The sequence below is a fragment of the Brachyhypopomus gauderio genome, chromosome 5 (genome assembly GCF_052324685.1).
Source record: "Brachyhypopomus gauderio isolate BG-103 chromosome 5, BGAUD_0.2, whole genome shotgun sequence".
Taxonomy (NCBI): domain Eukaryota; kingdom Metazoa; phylum Chordata; class Actinopteri; order Gymnotiformes; family Hypopomidae; genus Brachyhypopomus; species Brachyhypopomus gauderio.
In genome coordinates this window covers 500,161-523,344 of record NC_135215.1, presented here as the reverse complement: position 1 = coordinate 523,344, position 23,184 = coordinate 500,161, and the positions used below count along the sequence as shown (strand labels likewise).

Genomic DNA, 23,184 nt, shown 5'->3' with positions numbered 1-23,184 from the left:
ACAAACTGGTCTGCTCACTTTAGTATGTCTGCTACGTTACACTGATTATCTATCTCACAATGCATTCAGTTTAAACTTATTTTCACATACACACACACACACACACACACACACACACACACACACACACACACATCTTGGTGAAGCGTACTTACACAGCCAAATGAAAACATGAGCATAGTATTAAAAATGCGTCCACAACACTGTTGTCATTAACGTACCCTTTACCGCCTTGTGTTACAATCTGAAGATGAGGTGTTGGTCAGCCTTTTCTCATAATATCCACTTTTTCGTTGAATGGCCGTCTTGAAAATGGTTGTTATCCTGCGATTCCATGCTTTCCGCTTGTAAAACCTCACGCTAGTGCTGGCTAGCAGCTGCTAACTAGCTAGCACACGAGCTAAAAGCTCACAAGACACCAACCACGACGCACGAGGACCAGCGAGCAGTGTTGCCAACTCCTCAGTAAGGAAAGTAGCTATTGGTTGTCCTTAAAGTCGCTAGAAGTCGCTAAATGACGTCACCACTTAATTTGCATAATACATGTTTTTGAAGTTGTAAAGGAATAACGTTGGGAGAGAAAATGAGTAAAAAAACACCCTAAATATGTTAGAACTACAAATGAACAACATCTGTTGCCTTTGAAATAGGCAGTCACTTCTCAAAAGAACATGGCTTTAATGTTTTGTATAAATAATTTTTACGTAAATTACAACGATTTTTTGCTGTGTTGTTAAATGTTAGTATAAGAGTAGCAGTTAGCAGGATTGAATGAGGTGAAGAATGGCTGAGACTGGGTGAGTTAAATGCAGTGATTTCTTTTCGTGTCTCACTGAAGACTAAAGCATTTATATTTACATCCCGCTCTGTAAATACGGGGCGGGGCGTCAGCGGCAGCTTTGGGCATGCGCAGTTCATTTGCAGTGTGGACGTGGAGACTGCACTAAGTGTTGTGGGGCGGGGCTCACGGCAGCACCCGCCCCAAAGGACAGCAACTGAAGAGCGTGTGTGTTCAGAGTCTCCAAAAGTCGCTAGATTTGTCGCTAGTCGCTTTTTACTACAAAAAGTCTCTAGAGGGTCTGAAAAATTGCTAAATATAGCGACAAAGTCGCTAAGTTGACAACACTGCCAGTGAGAATACCCTGAGACCATTGGACAAGCCCCCACCATTCTAATTCGAAATATGATTGGTTGATAAAACAGCCCCCTTGTTTTATATCCGTTACCATAGCACCCCTTGTTCAGCGGCAACTGTATATAAACTCGTGCTGAGAGTCATTTGCGGTATACAGACAGAGGAGAGCAGTACGCGGTCTTGGACATAGTTACAAGATTTATTTACCACAGCATATAGACTTCAGCTACGCAGATTGCTGCAGAGGTATGTATGTCTTTTGGACTTTTAGCGCTAAGGATTTCTGACGTTCCTTTGACTTATATTGTTATTCCTTTTCTCCAAATTTCTGCAATGAATGCGGCCTGAACCGCTTAACGTACAGACTCCGTTCGAACTGCGTTTCGAAGGTCTCGGCTCTGTGTGGTGTGCTATCCGTTTTTGGAGTCGATTAGAGTTATAGATTTTAATAGAATTGAGTTTAAAATGAAAAATGGCCCTATTAAAATGAATGGTGGAATGTTCAGAATTTCAAATCATCACTGCCAGTTAGAGTGTGAGCTGGCATAAAAAATGATCAAAACGTTCTTGGATAAACTGCTGTAAAATCCTTACACCTTGACCTAGACGCTCCATTTAAATTTTAAATGGGAGAGAAACTTGTCCTTTCTGGCACGCCGAGATATCTAATCATTTGATGAATTAGTTTTAGAGTTATGAGCATTTGTTTGGCACTAGACACAGAAAACTGCCCCATTGGCCCCCATATAAATATATCAGAATCAGAATCAGCTTTGTTGAGATTTTTGTGTGTTTTTAACTTGTCATAAATCAGTCATTTTTGGGTCAAACCACACCAATATATATCAAAATCATCAGCAAGGGGTCCTCTCTCACACAATCTCTTCGGTGAAGCGATAGGTTAAATGGGTCCCGAACTACGACCGTTTGATCGGAGGGTGCAAATCACATAAAACAAGGCTTCTCCACTCAGAGTGGCAGAGACAGAGTGTCAGTTATTTTTGAATGTCTCTCCCCCTCCCCCACACACGCACGCGCACACACATGCATCTCTCATACCCACTACACACAGTCACACACATATACACCACACAGACACACACACATACATACATGCAGATGGGGCAGATGGAGCAGAGGGGCAGATGGGCCAGATGGAGCAGAGGGGTAGATGGAGCAGAGGGTCAAATGGGGCAAATGGAACAGAGGGGCAGATGAGGGAGAGGGGCAAATGGGGCAGATAGAGCAGAGGGGCAGATGGAGCAGAGGGGGTGATGGAGCAGAGGGGCAGATGGAGCAGAGGGGGCACACCTTTTCAAGCCCTATAGTATTTCCTTCAGGAAATGCAAGTCTAGTTTACCTCAAAGATTGAACTCTAAGCCGGTATGCTTGATTTACAATGAAAGCCTGTCAGTGTTAAAAGAATATAACAATTGGAGGCACCATGTTGAGAAACACCAAGCTTTTGGGACAGCATTGCCTGAAGGGACAGAGGAGAGGGCAACTAAGGTGCAGAGCCTGCTAGCTTCTTATAACAGGAGCTGTTCCACATTACTAAAGACATTTACAGCACAAGAGAGGCCACAGCCGCCTCACTGCGAGTGTCATGAAATTTAGCAAAGAAAAAATGACCCTTCACTGATTCTGAAACTGTCAGAGACTGCATGTTTGTAATATTAGACGAGGTAATCCACGACGATAAAATCAAAGCCAGTGTGACATCTGCAGTCAAAAGCGTGCACACAGCACAGTTGTGTGTATGTGCGCTTCTGTGATGCGGGACACCAATGTTTTCACGAGGAGCTGTCTACAGGGTTTTGAGACTGCTCGGGCGCAAAAGATGGCTCATTATTTTAACTCAACAAATTCTCTGTAGTGTAACATGGAGAGTATATTTCTTCAATTTTGTGGTTTAGTGCCATATGTTCATATTAATGTGCTGTCATTCATATTTTAGCGTGGTCACTGTTAATTGATTTAAGTGCAAAACCTCTGACTTTAAAACATTTCAGTAATAAACCAGAACTCGCAGATGATGAACTCTCAACAGCAGCTGCAGTTCCCCATCTCCGAGGACGCTGCCTACTTCCTTCCAGCTGGACAGGTAATGCTAATGATAGTGTTCAACGTGAATTTAAAAACACCTTGTTACCTTTCCAAGCTGAAATGATTAGTGTGTGTGTGTCGTAGTACTACCCTCAGTACGTGTCCTTGGCCCAGCAGTTCCCTGTGGTCTATCCTGACTGGAGCTCTGCATACGGTGAGGAGAGGCTCTTAACTCAACATAGATTTTGTTAAATGTTAAATGGCCAGTGTAAATGAAGGAGAAAAAAAATGGGGTGGAGCCTAAGGTGTTATCTGATTGTGCCTTGTTTTCTCCAGGTGAGCCGTATTATTACCCTACGCAGGCCCAGTACCTTTCTTCAGGGCCAACTACACCCATCATATTGAGCTCTGCCCTGCAGCAGCAGGCCCCACCCCCTCAGTATGCCCTGCCCCAGCAGTTCCCTGTAGCCAATGAGCCCACGGGTTTCTACTATGGCACCTATCTTGACTGGAGCTCTGCGTACGGTGAGGAGAGGCTCTTAACTCAACATAGATTTTGTTAAATGTTAAATGGCCAGTGTAAATGAAGGAGAAAAAAAGACTTCTTTTCCCTCTCCACATTGGGGTGGAGCCTAAGGTGTTATCTGATTGTGCCTTGTCTCCTCCAGGTGAGCCGTATTATTACCCTACGCAGGCCCAGTACCTTTCTTCAGGGCCAACTACACCCATCATACTGAGCTCTGCCCTGCAACAGCAGGCCCCACCCCCTCAGTATGCTCTGCCCCAGCAGTTCCCTGTAGCCAATGAGCCCACGGGTTTCTACTATGGCACCTATGCTGACTGGAGCTCTGCGTACGGTGAGGAGAGGCTCTTAACTCAACATAGATTTTGTTAAATGTTAAATGGCCAGTGTAAATGAAGGAGAAAAAAAATGGGGTGGAGCCTAAGGTTTTATCTGATTGTGCCTTGTTTTCTCCAGGTGAGCCGTATTATTACCCTACGCAGGCCCAGTACCTTTCTTCAGGGCCAACTACACCCATCATACTGAGCTCTGCCCTGCAGCAGCAGGCCCCACCCCCTCAGTATGCCCCGCCCCAGCAGTTCCCTGTAGCCAATGAGCCCATGGGTTTCTACTACGGCACCTATGCTGACTGGAGCTCTGCGTACGGTGAGGAGAGGCTCTTAACTCAACATAGATTTTGTTAAATGTTAAATGGCCAGTGTAAATGAAGGAGAAAAAACGACTTCCTTTCCCTCTCCACATTGGGGTGGAGCCTAAGGTGTTATCTGATTGTGCCTTGTTTCCTCCAGGTGTGCCGTATTACCCTACGCAGGACCAGTACCAGTCTTCAGGGCCCATCATATTGAGCTCTGCCCTGCAGCAGCAGGCCCCACCCCCTCAGTATGCCCTGCCCCAACAGCGCAGGAGAGAGTGCCAGCAGGTGAGGAGCTGGAAAGGTTGCCTGCTTGAACCTGGTCTCACTTCCAAAAACCATGTCCCACAGATTAGAATACCAGACCCCAAACAGGGTGGATGTGATGTCACGGAAGAGATTATGTCCGGGGCAAGAAACGCATCTACGCCCACACCCATTCAGCTGAGCTCAATACGAAAGGCCTATGTATATGCTTGCATTACGTTAAAATGTTTGTAATTGCTCCAAATTTGACAATGTTCCCCACTCTTTTCCTCAGACTGTGGTCGCAGTGCAGACCGATGATGAAAGCACGCCACCTACAGCTACTGTAGTGATTCCACCCGGTAAGTGTGTTTTCTTAATGTTATTATATCATGTTTTTGTATTTTATTAACTTGGAAACCGAATTGAAATTGCACCTTGTTCAGATGATCATGGGAAACCTGTGTCTATGCCAGCAGCTGCCTCAACCCCCCCGCCTCCATCTAAGGTGCCCGAGCTGGTGGTTCCTTCAAAACTGACAACGGAGCCTAACCTGTCCCAGGGTCTCCAACTGGCCTCACCACTGAGCACAGTGCCTGTTGGACAAGACTCCGATTTCGGAGCGTCTGCCTCCCCGCCACCTCCTCTGACGGACCTTCCTCCAGCAGACATCCCTGCTCTTGAGCCCAAGATGGGTGAGAGTATGGATGCGCCATTGGTATCGGAAGCAGTGCCCCAAGCAGAGAAGGAGCCTGTTGAGGCCCCTTTGGAGCCAGAGGTATGTGCTACTTCTGCTGATGGGCCGAAAGCTGAAAACATCTACATTTGGCAAATGTATATCCAAAGCCAAAATTGCAGTCGCTGCCATTGCTATTCGACCAGTTTCCATAGTTGAACATGTACAAGGGGTAATGTCATGTCAGAGTTGGAGGAAATTCAGACAAAGAGCGCAATCCTCACTAATATTTAAGGCAGATATAGTGGGGATGTATACAACTCTATTGTTTTTGAAAAAATTGTTTTTGGGACAGTCTCTGTTTGCATTAATGAGTCTTAAGAGACTCTGTCATACAGGAGAGAAACCTGTTGAATTAGCATTTTTTGACTTTGCCAAAACTATTTTTCCAGATATATTTGTCATCTTTGAAGTTTTCTTAAAAATATTTAAAAGTCTCGTCTCGTTATCGTGAACCCAATATCATATCTCGTGTTTTGAGATGAGTGCCACACTTTGGACACTCCTGCTTTAAAGGCACATGTAAATGGACATTCTACATTGTAGAGCATCATGGGATTTGCTCTAGAGTCTAGATTGTTTACTAGCCATGCTGGTGTTGTTGGTTTATGCTAGTTTCACTTGGAGCTGTTGGTTACACCCTTAGTGTGAATTATAGGGGACTTAGTTGAGCTGATTGTCTTAATTAAGATTAACCCCCCACCCCCCCTCCAGCCTCCAGTTTCGAGGTCCTCACAGTGCCAGCGCAAAAGTCCACGCAAGATCATCACCAGTGTCTCATTCAGCAACGACATCCAGCTGAACAAGGCGGAGAAGGTGTGGAGGCCCTCAATGAAGAAGGTGCGCGCCCACAAGGCTGAAGCTGACGAGGAGAACCTGGAGGTGGCCAAGACCCTGGACCTGCTGCGACGTGTGCGCAGCATCCTGAACAAGCTCACGCCACAGATGTTCCAGCCACTGATGAAGCAGCTGACGGAGCTGAGCATGGACACGGAGGAGCGGCTCAAGGGAGTCGTCGATCTTGTATACGAGAAGGCCATCTCTGAGCCCAAGTTCTCCGTGACTTATGCTAAATTGTGTCGCTGCCTGATGATGGTGAGTGTGCACATGCCCACGCGCGAATGGCCAGTTCCACATGTGACCTCTATCTTGTCCCATGTGTTTCTGCAGCTAAACTGCACCAATGGGACTGAGGAGTTCAGGAGGTTGTTCATGTTTTGTTTATTGTTAAAGCTGGACACTGTAATGCATGCATTTCACCAAGTGTTCAGAAACAGCAACTGCCCTCCCAAGACTTCTGATTGGTCAGAAAGGGAGGAATGAACTGCTTTGATCTGTGTCCTCTGTCCATGCTGTGCAATTACTGGCCAAGGACACAGAATAATGAAAGGGCATAATTTAGTGTGTCTGAAGAGATCTATCTATCTATCTATCTATCTATCTATCTATCTATCTATCTATCTATCTATCTATCTATCTATCTATCTATCTGTCTGTCTGTCTGTCTGTCTGTCTGTCTGTCTGTCTGTCTGTACGTCTGACTGACTGACTGACTGTCTGACTGATGCCAATGTACATAAATTAACAAAAGGCAACTTTTTCTTATCTGTGATGGCAGTTAAAGTAGTATGTGTTGAGCAGTGATATTTCAAGCTTATCCTAAATTTGCACACAGGTCAGAAAGCAAAATTTGCACCCTGGCTACATGTGTTAATGTTGCTAGTCATGAAAAAACCTCTTATTCACTTGTGCTTGTTGCTTGCTCTTCATGGTACCCAGCTGAAAGTGCCCACCTCTGATAAGTCAGGAGGCACAGTGAATTTTGGAAGGCTGCTGCTCAATTGCTGCCAGAAGGAGTTTGCGAAGGACAAGGACAGCAACGAGCGCAAGCAGAAGGAGCTGGAAGCCGCATCAGAGGTGCGACAGTCTCACCATCTTGATAGTGCACCTTCCCTCCAAGTGCACATCATTGGATGTGTATTGTTAGCGTGAAGTCCAGTCGTTTTAGTTGTGTTAAATGTGCCGTATATCCGGGCCTCGTCTCGTGTTAACGCCAACCCCCCGATATTTCCCGCCAGGATGAGGAGCGTCAGCGCCTGATCGAGGAGCTGGACGCCATGAAGGACGAGGCCCGCCACCGTTCCCTCGGTAACATCAAGTTTATCGGGGAGCTGTTTAAGGTGGAGATGCTGTCGGAGCTTATATTGCATGACTGTATAGTCAAGCTGCTCCAGAAGAGCCACAGCGAGGAAAGACTAGAGTGTCTCTGCATCCTACTCTCCACCATTGGCAAGGACATCGAGAAGGCCAAGGTATCATGCGCTTATGTTCCTCCTACCTGGCTGTTAACTCTTGGCGGTAGTTTTTACCAGGCGGTAGCCACAAGCATGCTAACGAGAGTCTTGTTTTTGACTAATCAGCCCAAAATGGACCACTATTGCAGCTACATAAGTAAAATAATAAACGCGAGGAAGACCTCATTGAGGATCCGCTGCAAACTGCAAGATGTCCTGGACCTCAGACAGGTAAGTGTTACACACCCATCCGTTGGACTTCTTCAGTGTCTCTACAAATGTTTCCTTGCTTTCATTAATTTATACTCGAATGCTTACTGTACAAGTATAGTTTATAGAACAGCCATTGACCAGCTTCAGTATTTGAGTGTGGAGGTTTCATTGCTAGTCATGCAGAGGTGGTTGGACTGCTTTCCTTTTGCAGGTTTGCTTTTCTTAATTGCCCATCCTGACAAGGTGGCTGCCGTGTTGAATGCATTTTGAAAGCGCTCCTCTCTTTCCAACTATGGTAGAATAACTGGGTGCCCCGGAGGGGTGACCAGGGCCCCAAGACCATCGTCGAGATCCACAAAGAGGCAAACTTGGAGGAGCAGAGGGAGCAGATCAAGGTACCTGAGCAGCTCCTGCCTAAGAAGGACTCCAGTCAGGCGTGTTGGTCACGACGGGGCCCACCCGTCCGGAGGCCGCATCACCCAACCTCAGGAAGATGCCTGGAATTCGGTGCCCATCATTACCAAGACCAGGGTCTCGGCGGGTCCTTTAAAAGGCTTAAATAAAAGATTTTTAAGGTCTTTAAATGTATTGAATTACATTCTTTTTTGAAGAGTGGCATTAAATTTCATCTAAGGGGAGTGAAAAAGCTATTAATGTCCAAAAAGACAAAAAATATTTTCAATTCTACTTCTACAGCGCAAGTCTCAGTCTAACCACACAGTAAAAAAGAAGCATGGTTGGACTAGTATAACACGGCTAAATCAGCCACAGTTTCATTTCAAATTCAATTCAAATACCAATTAAAACAGTAGTATTTTGAACCCATGATTGTTCTTCTATAAAAACATTCACATACACACAGTAGCGCCATTCACTCTAGTTCTCTTGCCAAGTGCATGTGTGCCATGTCTTGCTATTTGTTATCCATCTTAAAATCAATTTATTTACTTAAAAAACCAAGGGCTGATGCAGGAATACCCTCAACTTGGTGATGTCGCCTTAAAGATTCTCCTACCTTTTGCTTCGACATATTTGTAGAAATATTGCCATATTTGAGGCAAGGTTCTCAAAAATGACCATTCAAAAGTAAATACTGCAATCGTGCACAAATGATTTGATGATTTGAGGCTGTGTTTATCAGACATTGTGCTAATAATTTGCAAGGCAAAGCAGGTCTCACATTAACATGGACTACCTGAAAGCTTTGGAGGGGCCCAGCTTGAGAATTCATGTTTTTGCCATGGTAATGGTCTTAATTTTTATTCTTGGAGGTCTTAAGTCATTAAATTTGTAGGTCAACAATGTGCAGATACTCTGCAAGACGCAGCCCATCGACATTGCCTGCAGGACATAAGAATTTGGCTGTCCAATAATTTTTAAAAATGGAATGATGGCCAAACAGAGGCTATTATTATTATTTTTTTATCCAGACAGTGTTACACCAAATGCTAAACATCTGGAGCCTTTATTAATAAATACTCAGAGCTACGTAAGGAATCTCAGCGTTCTCTTTGATTCCACACTTACATTTGATAAACAGATAGTTCCAGTTTTTATCAGCTAAGGAAAATCTCTAAGCTCAAATCTATTTTAACTTTTAAAGATATGGAAACAGTTGTTCATGCTTTTATTACATCATGGCTTGATTACTGTAATTCTCTGTATTTGGGTATCAACCAATCAGCTCTGTCACGCCTTCAGCTTGTTCAAAATGCAGCAGCTAGGCTCCTGACTGGAACTAAGAAAAGGGAGCATATTTCTCCAGTGTTGGCCTCCCTACATTGGCTGCCTGTTAAGTTCAAATTAAATTTAAGTTAACCTTACAAATTCATGTTTGACTGAATATGCCCTCTTAAAGTATGTAGGCATACCGTACTATTTTCATGTTTAACTGAATAAACCATTGAACACGAGTAGCCTACATTTTATTGAGCATGTTTTTTTTCTTCAAGTATCAAAGTAGAACAGCTTTCTCAATCAGTTATTGATGCATTTTGAAAACAGGAGATCCTCTGTATAAAGAACCCTTATCTCAAAAACGGACTTTTAATCATTACTTGGATAGCACGCATATTCCGAATGAGCCATTTTAATCTAGATTAATTAAGATTAGTTTCAAGATTTCAGTGAGATTAATCTAGATTTAAAAAAAATAATCTATGGCCACCCCTAATTTTAAATAAAGAAAATATTGTCATTTTCAGAGCAAGATAGCCTATAGTCGTCTGACAAAAAGACAGAAAACTATCATTTAAAATTGGGTGAATGCTATTGTCTAATTGCTTGTCTCATGCCTGTGCTATTTTCTAGCTCCACCCTTTTAGCTGTGCTGCCATAGCTAGATTTGCTGGAGCCTTGCACACTATAGTCCATTAATTTATACTTCTCTGTACTAAGGCATGCCTAATGATCTTGTCTCTCCTCTTGATGAGGTAAACCTACTCCTGACATCATGCTGCTACTGAGTCTCAACCTGTTCCAGCTGTTATGGTCCCCCTGCTTCACCCCAACTCCACTGCGCTGGACAGATGTTCCTGTGCCAGATGTTTTTCAGACATACGTACACCCAGCAAATCCTTAATCAGAACACACTGACATGTTGTTCATTCCCTTATCTGTGTGTCTGCACCTCACTTAGAATCTCTCTCCCTGGACTTTTCCATTCCCCTACATCCAGTCTACTGTACCTCCTCTCCTGATAAGGAGAACACCAATCACACATATGGTTTATTATTCTTACCAAATTGTCTTAAGACCCATCTATTTTGTTCTGTATTCAACTACACATATTATCATTAAACTTTAGAACTCTTTCCTGATACTTGTGTGTTGTGAATCTGTTCTCCTGGTTCCTGAAGTGTTCACTTAGAGTGACCGGATCAGAGATGGTGAAAAAGAGGACACCTCAGCGTGGGCATATAGTTGATATTTATATGAAAATGCTTTACTGGCCCTTAACAAACACTGCAGAAAAAAAACACTGCCCATAAAGGCTATTTGAACTCTTTTACATTTAAAATGTGCAAAACACAATTATACATTTCCATGACATTCTGTGCTGTGATAAATCATGTGTGGCTCTTTCTCACCAAGTCAAAGTGTTTGTGTTCTTCTTTTCAATGTCTTTACTTACTAAATAAAAATGGTATGCTAAAAAATAAATACAAAATTTTAAAAATATTCTTTGTATTTGTCATTTAAAAAATTGTACACTAAGCCTATGGCTGATACTTTTCAGTCCACCTCATATTGGGCGTATTTTTCAGCAGACTGAATCTTTCCCAACAGTTGACGATTACTCATCATACTTCAGTTTTACTATTAGGTTACTATTACATCATACTTCAGTGACATGAATTAAGCATGTTAGGTCTCATTGGTGACCCACATGAGGTGAGGTGATGGGGTGAGGTAACCATCACCCTTCCTCTTCGTCATCGGGCCAAGGTCTCCTTGTTCTCCAGATGTACCATTCTGACGCAAGATCAGGCCGTGCTGCTCACCGGTTTGTACGTGTCTTTCTCCTTTGACTGTCATGAGATCACCAAGTGTTCAGAAACAGCAACTGCCCTCCCAAGACTTCTGATTGGTCAGAAAGGGAGGAATGAACTGCTTTGATCTGTGTCCTCTGTCCATGCTGTGCAATTACTGGCCAAGGACACAGAATAATGAAAGGGCATAATTTAGCAGAGTGTCTGAAGAGATCTATCTATCTATCTATCTATCTATCTATCTATCTATCTATCTATCTATCTATCTATCTATCTATCTGTCTGTCTGTCTGTCTGTCTGTCTGTCTGTCTGTCTGTCTGTCTGTCTGTCCGTCTGACTGACTGACTGACTGTCTGACTGATGCCAATGTACATAAATTAACAAAAGGCAACTTTGTCTTATCTGTGATGGCAGTTAAAGTAGTATGTGTTGAGCAGTGATATTTCAAGCTTATCCTAAATTTGCACACAGGTCAGAAAGCAAAATTTGCACCCTGGCTACATTCATCTGTGTTAATGTTGCTAGTCATGAAAAAACCTCTTATTCACTTGTGCTTGTTGCTTGCTCTTCATGGTACCCAGCTGAAAGTGCCCACCTCTGATAAGTCAGGAGGCACAGTGAATTTTGGAAGGCTGCTGCTCAACTGCTGCCAGAAGGAGTTTGCGAAGGACAAGGACAGCAACGAGCGCAAGCAGAAGGAGCTGGAAGCCGCATCAGAGGTGCGACAGTCTCACCATCTTGATAGTGCACCTTCCCTCCAAGTGCACATCATTGGATGTGTATTGTTAGAGTGAAGTCCAGTCGTTTTAGTTGTGTTAAATGTGCCATATATCCGGGCCTCGTCTCGTGTTAACGCCAACCCCCGATATTTCCCGCCAGGATGAGGAGCGTCAGCGCCTGATCGAGGAGCTGGACGCAATGAAGGACGAGGCCCGCCACCGTTCCCTCGGTAACATCAAGTTTATCGGGGAGCTGTTTAAGGTGGAGATGCTGTCGGAGCTTATATTGCATGACTGTATAGTCAAGCTGCTCCAGAAGAGCCACAGCGAGGAAAGACTAGAGTGTCTCTGCATCCTACTCTCCACCATTGGCAAGGACATCGAGAAGGCCAAGGTATCATGCGCTTATGTTCCTCCTACCTGGCTGTTAACTCTTGGCGGTAGTTTTTACCAGGCGGTAGCCACAAGCATGCTAACGAGAGTCTTGTTTTTGACTAATCAGCCCAAAATGGACCACTATTGCAGCTACATAAGCAAAATAATAAACGCGAGGAAGACCTCATTGAGGATCCGCTGCAAACTGCAAGATGTCCTGGACCTCAGACAGGTAAGTGTTACACACCCATCCGTTGGACTTCTTCAGTGTCTCTACAAATGTTTCCTTGCTTTCATTAATTTATACTCGAATGCTTACTGTACAAGTATAGTTTATAGAACAGCCGTTGACCAGCTTCAGTATTTGAGTGTGGAGGTTTCATTGCTAGTCATGCAGAGGTGGTTGGACTGCTTTCCTTTTGCAGGTTTGCTTTTCTTAATTGCCCATCCTGACAAGGTGGCTGCCGTGTTGAATGCATTTTGAAAGCGCTCCTCTCTTTCCAACTACGGTAGAATAACTGGGTGCCCCGGAGGGGTGACCAGGGCCCCAAGACCATCGTCGAGATCCACAAAGAGGCAAACTTGGAGGAGCAGAGGGAGCAGATCAAGGTACCTGAGCAGCTCCTGTCTAAGAAGGACTCCAGTCAGGCGTGTTGGTCGCGACGGGGCCCACCCGTCCGGAGGCCGCATCACCCAACCTCAGGAAGATGCCTGGAATTCGGTGCCCATCATTACCAAGACCAGGGTCTCGGCGGGTCCTTTAAAAGGCTTAAATAAAAGATTTTTAAGGTCTTTAAATGTATTGAATTACATTCTTTTTTGAAGAGTGGCATTAAATTTCATCTAAGGGGAGTGAAAAAGCTATTAATGTCCAAAAAGACAAAAAATATTTTCAATTCTACTTCTACAGCGCAAGTCTCAGTCTAACCACACAGTAAAAAAGAAGCATGGTGGGACTAGTATAACACGGCTAAATCAGCCACAGTTTCATTTCAAATTCAATTCAAATACCAATTAAAACAGTAGTATTTTGAACCCATGATTGTTCTTCTATAAAAACATTCACATACACACAGTAGCGCCATTCACTCTAGTTCTCTTGCCAAGTGCATGTGTGCCATGTCTTGCTATTTGTTATCCATCTTAAAATCAATTTATTTACTTAAAAAACCAAGGGCTGATGCAGGAATACCCTCAACTTGGTGATGTCGCCTTAAAGATTCTCCTACCTTTTGCTTCGACATATTTGTAGAAATATTGCCATATTTGAGGCAAGGTTCTCAAAAATGATCATTCAAAAGTAAATACTGCAATCGTGCACAAATGATTTGATGATTTGAGGCTGTGTTTATCAGACATTGTGCTAATAATTTGCAAGGCAAAGCAGGTCTCACATTAACATGGACTACCTGAAAGCTTTGGAGGGGCCCAGCTTGAGAATTCATGTTTTTGCCATGGTAATGGTCTTAATTTTTATTCTTGGAGGTCTTAAGTCATTAAATTTGTAGGTCAACAATGTGCAGATACTCTGCAAGACGCGGCCCATCGACATTGCCTGCAGGACATAAGAATTTGGCTGTCCAATAATTTTTAAAAATGGAATGATGGCCAAACAGAGGCTATTATTATTATTTTTTTATCCAGACAGTGTTACACCAAATGCTAAACATCTGGAGCCTTTATTAATAAATACTCAGAGCTACGTAAGGAATCTCAGCGTTCTCTTTGATTCCACACTTACATTTGATAAACAGATAGTACCAGTTTTTATCAGCTAAGGAAAATCTCTAAGCTCAAATCTATTTTAACTTTTAAAGATATGGAAACAGTTGTTCATGCTTTTATTACATCATGGCTTGATTACTGTAATTCTCTGTATTTGGGTATCAACCAATCAGCTCTGTCACGCCTTCAGCTTGTTCAAAATGCAGCAGCTAGGCTCCTGACTGGAACTAAGAAAAGGGAGCATATTTCTCCAGTGTTGGCCTCCCTACATTGGCTGCCTGTTAAGTTCAAATTAAATTTAAGTTAACCTTACAAATTTATGTTTGACTGAATATGCCCTCTTAAAGTATGTAGGCATACCGTACTATTTTCATGTTTAACTGAATAAACCATTGAACACGAGTAGCCTACATTTTATTGAGCATGTTTTTTTTCTTCAAGTATCAAAGTAGAACAGCTTTCTCAAGCAGTTATTGATGCATTTTGAAAACAGGAGATCCTCTGTATAAAGAACCCTTATCTCAAAAACGGACTTTTAATCATTACTTGGGTAGCACGCATATTCCGAATGAGCCATTTTAATCTAGATTAATTAAGATTATTTTCAAGATTTCAGTGAGATTAATCTAGATTTAAAAAAATAATCTATGGCCACCCCTAATTTTAAATAAAGAAAATATTGTCATTTTCAGAGCAAGATAGCCTATAGTCGTCTGACAAAAAGACAGAAAACTATCATTTAAAATTGGGTGAATGCTATTGTCTAATTGCTTGTCTCATGCCTGTGCTATTTTCTAGCTCCACCCTTTTAGCTGTGCTGCCATAGCTAGATTTGCTGGAGCCTTGCACACTATAGTCCATTAATTTATACTTCTCTGTACTAAGGCATGTCTAATGATCTTGTCTCTCGTCTTGATGAGGTAAACCTACTCCTGACATCATGCTGCTACTGAGTCTCAACCTGTTCCAGCTGTTATGGTCCCCCTGCTTCACCCCAACTCCACTGCGCTGGACAGATGTTCCTGTGCCAGATGTTTTTCAGACATACGTACACCCAGCAAATCCTTAATCAGAACACACTGACATGTTGTTCATTCCCTTATCTGTGTGTCTGCACCTCACTTAGAATCTCTCTCCCTGGACTTTTCCATTCCCCTACATCCAGTCTACTGTACCTCCTCTCCTGATAAGGAGAACACCAATCACACATATGGTTTATTATTCTTACCAAATTGTCTTAAGACCCATCTATTTTGTTCTGTATTCAACTACACATATTATCATTAAACTTTAGAAGTCTTTCCTGATACTTGTGTGTTGTGAATCTGTTCTCCTGGTTCCTGAAGTGTTCACTTAGGGTGACCGGATCAGAGATGGTGAAAAAGAGGACACCTCAGCGTGGGCATATAGTTGATATTTATATGAAAATGCTTTACTGGCCCTTAACAAACACTGCAGAAAAAAACACTGCCCATAAAGGCTATTTGAACTCTTTTACATTTAAAATGTGCAAAACACAATTATACATTTCCATGACATTCTGTGCTGTGATAAATCATGTGTGGCTCTTTCTCACCAAGTCAAAGTGTTTGTGTTCTTCTTTTCAATGTCTTTACTTACTAAATAAAAATGGTATGCTAAAAAATAAATACAAAATTTTAAAAATATTCTTTGTATTTGTCATTTAAAAAATTGTACACTAAGCCTATGGCTGATACTTTTCAGTCCACCTCATATTGGGCGTATTTTTCAGCAGACTGAATCTTTCCCAACAGTTGACGATTACTCATCATACTTCAGTTTTACTATTAGGTTACTATTACATCATACTTCAGTGACATGAATTAAGCATGTTAGGTCTCATTGGTGACCCACATGAGGTGAGGTGATGGGGTGAGGTAACCATCACCCTTCCTCTTCGTCATCGGGCCAAGGTCTCCTTGTTCTCCAGATGTACCATTCTGACGCAAGATCAGGCCGTGCTGCTCACCGGTTTGTACGTGTCTTTCTCCTTTGACTGTCATGAGATCACCAAGTGTTCAGAAACAGCAACTGCCCTCCCAAGACTTCTGATTGGTCAGAAAGGGAGGAATGAACTGCTTTGATCTGTGTCCTCTGTCCATGCTGTGCAATTACTGGCCAAGGACACAGAATAATGAAAGGGCATAATTTAGGAGAGTGTCTGAAGTGATCTATCTATCTATCTATCTATCTATCTATCTATCTATCTATCTATCTATCTATCTATCTATCTATCTATCTATCTATCTATCTATCTCTCTATCTATCTATCTGTCTGTCTGTCTGTCTGTCTGTCTGTACGTCTGACTGACTGACTGACTGTCTGACTGATGCCAATGTACATAAATTAACAAAAGGCAACTTTGTCTTATCTGTGATGGCAGTTAAAGTAGTATGTGTTGAGCAGTGATATTTCAAGCTTATCCTAAATTTGCACACAGGTCAGAAAGCAAAATTTGCACCCTGGCTACATTCATCTGTGTTAATGTTGCTAGTCATGAAAAAACCTCTTATTCACTTGTGCTTGTTGCTTGCTCTTCATGGTACCCAGCTGAAAGTGCCCACCTCTGATAAGTCAGGAGGCACAGTGAATTTTGGAAGGCTGCTGCTCAATTGCTGCCAGAAGGAGTTTGCGAAGGACAAGGACAGCAACGAGCGCAAGCAGAAGGAGCTGGAAGCCGCATCAGAGGTGCGACAGTCTCACCATCTTGATAGTGCACCTTCCCTCCAAGTGCACATCATTGGATGTGTATTGTTAGAGTGAAGTCCAGTCGTTTTAGTTGTGTTAAATGTGCCATATATCCGGGCCTCGTCTCGTGTTAACGCCAACCCCCGATATTTCCCGCCAGGATGAGGAGCGTCAGCGCCTGATCGAGGAGCTGGACGCAATGAAGGACGAGGCCCGCCACCGTTCCCTCGGTAACATCAAGTTTATCGGGGAGCTGTTTAAGGTGGAGATGCTGTCGGAGCTTATATTGCATGACTGTATAGTCAAGCTGCTCCAGAAGAGCCACAGCGAGGAAAGACTAGAGTGTCTCTGCATCCTACTCTCCACCATTGGCAAGGACATCGAGAAGGCCAAGGTATCATGCGCTTATGTTCCTCCTACCTGGCTGTTAACTCTTGGCGGTAGTTTTTACCAGGCGGTAGCCACAAGCATGCTAACGAGAGTCTTGTTTTTGACTAATCAGCCCAAAATGGACCACTATTGCAGCTACATAAGCAAAATAATAAACGCGAGGAAGACCTCATTGAGGATCCGCTGCAAACTGCAAGATGTCCTGGACCTCAGACAGGTAAGTGTTACACACCCATCCGTTGGACTTCTTCAGTGTCTCTACAAATGTTTCCTTGCTTTCATTAATTTATACTCGAATGCTTACTGTACAAGTATAGTTTATAGAACAGCCGTTGACCAGCTTCAGTATTTGAGTGTGGAGGTTTCATTGCTAGTCATGCAGAGGTGGTTGGACTGCTTTCCTTTTGCAGGTTTGCTTTTCTTAATTGCCCATCCTGACAAGGTGGCTGCCGTGTTGAATGCATTTTGAAAGCGCTCCTCTCTTTCCAACTACGGTAGAATAACTGGGTGCCCCGGAGGGGTGACCAGGGCCCCAAGACCATCGTCGAGATCCACAAAGAGGCAAACTTGGAGGAGCAGAGGGAGCAGATCAAGGTACCTGAGCAGCTCCTGTCTAAGAAGGACTCCAGTCAGGCGTGTTGGTCGCGACGGGGCCCACCCGTCCGGAGGCCGCATCACCCAACCTCAGGATGATGCCTGGAATTCGGTGCCCATCATTACCAAGACCAGGGTCTCGGCGGGTCCTTTAAAAGGCTTAAATAAAAGATTTTTAAGGTCTTTAAATGTATTGAATTACATTCTTTTTTGAAGAGTGGCATTAAATTTCATCTAAGGGGAGTGAAAAAGCTATTAATGTCCAAAAAGACAAAAAATATTTTCAATTCTACTTCTACAGCGCAAGTCTCAGTCTAACCACACAGTAAAAAAGAAGCATGGTGGGACTAGTATAACACGGCTAAATCAGCCACAGTTTCATTTCAAATTCAATTCAAATACCAATTAAAACAGTAGTATTTTGAACCCATGATTGTTCTTCTATAAAAACATTCACATACACACAGTAGCGCCATTCACTCTAGTTCTCTTGCCAAGTGCATGTGTGCCATGTCTTGCTATTTGTTATCCATCTTAAAATCAATTTATTTACTTAAAAAACCAAGGGCTGATGCAGGAATACCCTCAACTTGGTGATGTCGCCTTAAAGATTCTCCTACCTTTTGCTTCGACATATTTGTAGAAATATTGCCATATTTGAGGCAAGGTTCTCAAAAATGATCATTCAAAAGTAAATACTGCAATCGTGCACAAATGATTTGATGATTTGAGGCTGTGTTTATCAGACATTGTGCTAATAATTTGCAAGGCAAAGCAGGTCTCACATTAACATGGACTACCTGAAAGCTTTGGAGGGGCCCAGCTTGAGAATTCATGTTTTTGCCATGGTAATGGTCTTAATTTTTATTCTTGGAGGTCTTAAGTCATTAAATTTGTAGGTCAACAATGTGCAGATACTCTGCAAGACGCGGCCCATCGACATTGCCTGCAGGACATAAGAATTTGGCTGTCCAATAATTTTTAAAAATGGAATGATGGCCAAACAGAGGCTATTATTATTATTTTTTTATCCAGACAGTGTTACACCAAATGCTAAACATCTGGAGCCTTTATTAATAAATACTCAGAGCTACGTAAGGAATCTCAGCGTTCTCTTTGATTCCACACTTACATTTGATAAACAGATAGTACCAGTTTTTATCAGCTAAGGAAAATCTCTAAGCTCAAATCTATTTTAACTTTTAAAGATATGGAAACAGTTGTTCATGCTTTTATTACATCATGGCTTGATTACTGTAATTCTCTGTATTTGGGTATCAACCAATCAGCTCTGTCACGCCTTCAGCTTGTTCAAAATGCAGCAGCTAGGCTCCTGACTGGAACTAAGAAAAGGGAGCATATTTCTCCAGTGTTGGCCTCCCTACATTGGCTGCCTGTTAAGTTCAAATTAAATTTAAGTTAACCTTACAAATTTATGTTTGACTGAATATGCCCTCTTAAAGTATGTAGGCATACCGTACTATTTTCATGTTTAACTGAATAAACCATTGAACACGAGTAGCCTACATTTTATTGAGCATGTTTTTTTTCTTCAAGTATCAAAGTAGAACAGCTTTCTCAAGCAGTTATTGATGCATTTTGAAAACAGGAGATCCTCTGTATAAAGAACCCTTATCTCAAAAACGGACTTTTAATCATTACTTGGGTAGCACGCATATTCCGAATGAGCCATTTTAATCTAGATTAATTAAGATTATTTTCAAGATTTCAGTGAGATTAATCTAGATTTAAAAAAATAATCTATGGCCACCCCTAATTTTAAATAAAGAAAATATTGTCATTTTCAGAGCAAGATAGCCTATAGTCGTCTGACAAAAAGACAGAAAACTATCATTTAAAATTGGGTGAATGCTATTGTCTAATTGCTTGTCTCATGCCTGTGCTATTTTCTAGCTCCACCCTTTTAGCTGTGCTGCCATAGCTAGATTTGCTGGAGCCTTGCACACTATAGTCCATTAATTTATACATCTCTGTACTAAGGCATGTCTAATGATCTTGTCTCTCCTCTTGATGAGGTAAACCTACTCCTGACATCATGCTGCTACTGAGTCTCAACCTGTTCCAGCTGTTATGGTCCCCCTGCTTCACCCCAACTCCACTGCGCTGGACAGATGTTCCTGTGCCAGATGTTTTTCAGACATACGTACACCCAGCAAATCCTTAATCAGAACACACTGACATGTTGTTCATTCCCTTATCTGTGTGTCTGCACCTCACTTAGAATCTCTCTCCCTGGACTTTTCCATTCCCCTACATCCAGTCTACTGTACCTCCTCTCCTGATAAGGAGAACACCAATCACACATATGGTTTATTATTCTTACCAAATTGTCTTAAGACCCATCTATTTTGTTCTGTATTCAACTACACATATTATCATTAAACTTTAGAAGTCTTTCCTGATACTTGTGTGTTGTGAATCTGTTCTCCTGGTTCCTGAAGTGTTCACTTAGGGTGACCGGATCAGAGATGGTGAAAAAGAGGACACCTCAGCGTGGGCATATAGTTGATATTTATATGAAAATGCTTTACTGGCCCTTAACAAACACTGCAGAAAAAAAACACTGCCCATAAAGGCTATTTGAACTCTTTTACATTTAAAATGTGCAAAACACAATTATACATTTCCATGACATTCTGTGCTGTGATAAATCATGTGTGGCTCTTTCTCACCAAGTCAAAGTGTTTGTGTTCTTCTTTTCAATGTCTTTACTTACTAAATAAAAATGGTATGCTAAAAAATAAATACAAAATTTTAAAAATATTCTTTGTATTTGTCATTTAAAAAATTGTACACTAAGCCTATGGCTGATACTTTTCAGTCCACCTCATATTGGGCGTATTTTTCAGCAGACTGAATCTTTCCCAACAGTTGACGATTACTCATCATACTTCAGTTTTACTATTAGGTTACTATTACATCATACTTCAGTGACATGAATTAAGCATGTTAGGTCTCATTGGTGACCCACATGAGGTGAGGTGATGGGGTGAGGTAACCATCACCCTTCCTCTTCGTCATCGGGCCAAGGTCTCCTTGTTCTCCAGATGTACCATTCTGACGCAAGATCAGGCCGTGCTGCTCACCGGTTTGTACGTGTCTTTCTCCTTTGACTGTCATGAGATCACCAAGTGTTCAGAAACAGCAACTGCCCTCCCAAGACTTCTGATTGGTCAGAAAGGGAGGAATGAACTGCTTTGATCTGTGTCCTCTGTCCATGCTGTGCAATTACTGGCCAAGGACACAGAATAATGAAAGGGCATAATTTAGGAGAGTGTCTGAAGTGATCTATCTATCTATCTATCTATCTATCTATCTATCTATCTATCTATCTATCTATCTATCTCTCTATCTATCTATCTGTCTGTCTGTCTGTCTGTCTGTCTGTCTGTACGTCTGACTGACTGACTGACTGTCTGACTGATGCCAATGTACATAAATTAACAAAAGGCAACTTTGTCTTATCTGTGATGGCAGTTAAAGTAGTATGTGTTGAGCAGTGATATTTCAAGCTTATCCTAAATTTGCACACAGGTCAGAAAGCAAAATTTGCACCCTGGCTACATTCATCTGTGTTAATGTTGCTAGTCATGAAAAAACCTCTTATTCACTTGTGCTTGTTGCTTGCTCTTCATGGTACCCAGCTGAAAGTGCCCACCTCTGATAAGTCAGGAGGCACAGTGAATTTTGGAAGGCTGCTGCTCAATTGCTGCCAGAAGGAGTTTGCGAAGGACAAGGACAGCAACGAGCGCAAGCAGAAGGAGCTGGAAGCCGCATCAGAGGTGCGACAGTCTCACCATCTTGATAGTGCACCTTCCCTCCAAGTGCACATCATTGGATGTGTATTGTTAGAGTGAAGTCCAGTCGTTTTAGTTGTGTTAAATGTGCCGTATATCCGGGCCTCGTCTCGTGTTAACGCCAACCCCCGATATTTCCCGCCAGGATGAGGAGCGTCAGCGCCTGATCGAGGAGCTGGATGCCATGAAGGACGAGGCCCGCCACCGTTCCCTCGGTAACATCAAGTTTATCGGGGAGCTGTTTAAGGTGGAGATGCTGTCGGAGCTTATATTGCATGACTGTATAGTCAAGCTGCTCCAGAAGAGCCACAGCGAGGAAAGACTAGAGTGTCTCTGCATCCTACTCTCCACCATTGGCAAGGACATCGAGAAGGCCAAGGTATCATGCGCTTATGTTCCTCCTACCTGGCTGTTAACTCTTGGCGGTAGTTTTTACCAGGCGGTAGCCACAAGCATGCTAACGAGAGTCTTGTTTTTGACTAATCAGCCCAAAATGGACCACTATTGCAGCTACATAAGCAAAATAATAAACGCGAGGAAGACCTCATTGAGGATCCGCTGCAAACTGCAAGATGTCCTGGACCTCAGACAGGTAAGTGTTACACACCCATCCGTTGGACTTCTTCAGTGTCTCTACAAATGTTTCCTTGCTTTCATTAATTTATACTCGAATGCTTACTGTACAAGTATAGTTTATAGAACAGCCGTTGACCAGCTTCAGTATTTGAGTGTGGAGGTTTCATTGCTAGTCATGCAGAGGTAGTTGGACTGCTTTCCTTTTGCAGGTTTGCTTTTCTTAATTGCCCATCCTGACAAGGTGGCTGCCGTGTTGAATGCATTTTGAAAGCGCTCCTCTCTTTCCAACTACGGTAGAATAACTGGGTGCCCCGGAGGGGTGACCAGGGCCCCAAGACCATCGTCGAGATCCACAAAGAGGCAAACTTGGAGGAGCAGAGGGAGCAGATCAAGGTACCTGAGCAGCTCCTGTCTAAGAAGGACTCCAGTCAGGCGTGTTGGTCGCGACGGGGCCCACCCGTCCGGAGGCCGCATCACCCAACCTCAGGAAGATGCCTGGAATTCGGTGCCCATCATTACCAAGACCAGGGTCTCGGCGGGTCCTTTAAAAGGCTTAAATAAAAGATTTTTAAGGTCTTTAAATGTATTGAATTACATTCTTTTTTGAATAGTGGCATTAAATTTCATCTAAGGGGAGTGAAAAAGCTATTAATGTCCAAAAAGACAAAAAATATTTTCAATTCTACTTCTACAGCGCAAGTCTCAGTCTAACCACACAGTAAAAAAGAAGCATGGTGGGACTAGTATAACACGGCTAAATCAGCCACAGTTTCATTTCAAATTCAATTCAAATACCAATTAAAACAGTAGTATTTTGAACCCATGATTATTCTTCTATAAAAACATTCACATACACACAGTAGCGCCATTCACTCTAGTTCTCTTGCCAAGTGCATGTGTGCCATGTCTTGCTATTTGTTATCCATCTTAAAATCAATTTATTTACTTAAAAAACCAAGGG

The 23,184-nt window shown here is 42.7% G+C and overlaps 1 protein-coding gene and 1 long non-coding RNA gene across 2 annotated transcripts; both read left to right on the top strand.

Moving 5' to 3' along the window:
* The first annotated feature begins 1,048 nt into the window (after positions 1 to 1,048).
* On the top strand, positions 1,049 to 3,400 carry LOC143513756 (uncharacterized). Its single transcript, XR_013130642.1, has 3 exons — positions 1,049 to 1,381; positions 3,148 to 3,239; positions 3,326 to 3,400. It is a non-coding gene; the product is annotated as an uncharacterized LOC143513756 (long non-coding RNA).
* Positions 3,401 to 4,231: 831 nt separating this feature from the next.
* On the top strand, positions 4,232 to 21,137 carry LOC143513740 (eukaryotic translation initiation factor 4 gamma 1-like). Its single transcript, XM_077004476.1, has 7 exons — positions 4,232 to 4,623; positions 4,877 to 4,943; positions 5,058 to 5,359; positions 6,032 to 6,412; positions 7,097 to 7,234; positions 7,396 to 7,561; positions 21,091 to 21,137. The coding sequence occupies exons 1-7, from the start codon at positions 4,408 to 4,410 to the stop codon at positions 21,135 to 21,137; spliced, it is 1,317 nt and encodes a 438-aa protein (XP_076860591.1). The 5' UTR covers positions 4,232 to 4,407.
* Positions 21,138 to 23,184: the final 2,047 nt, after the last annotated feature.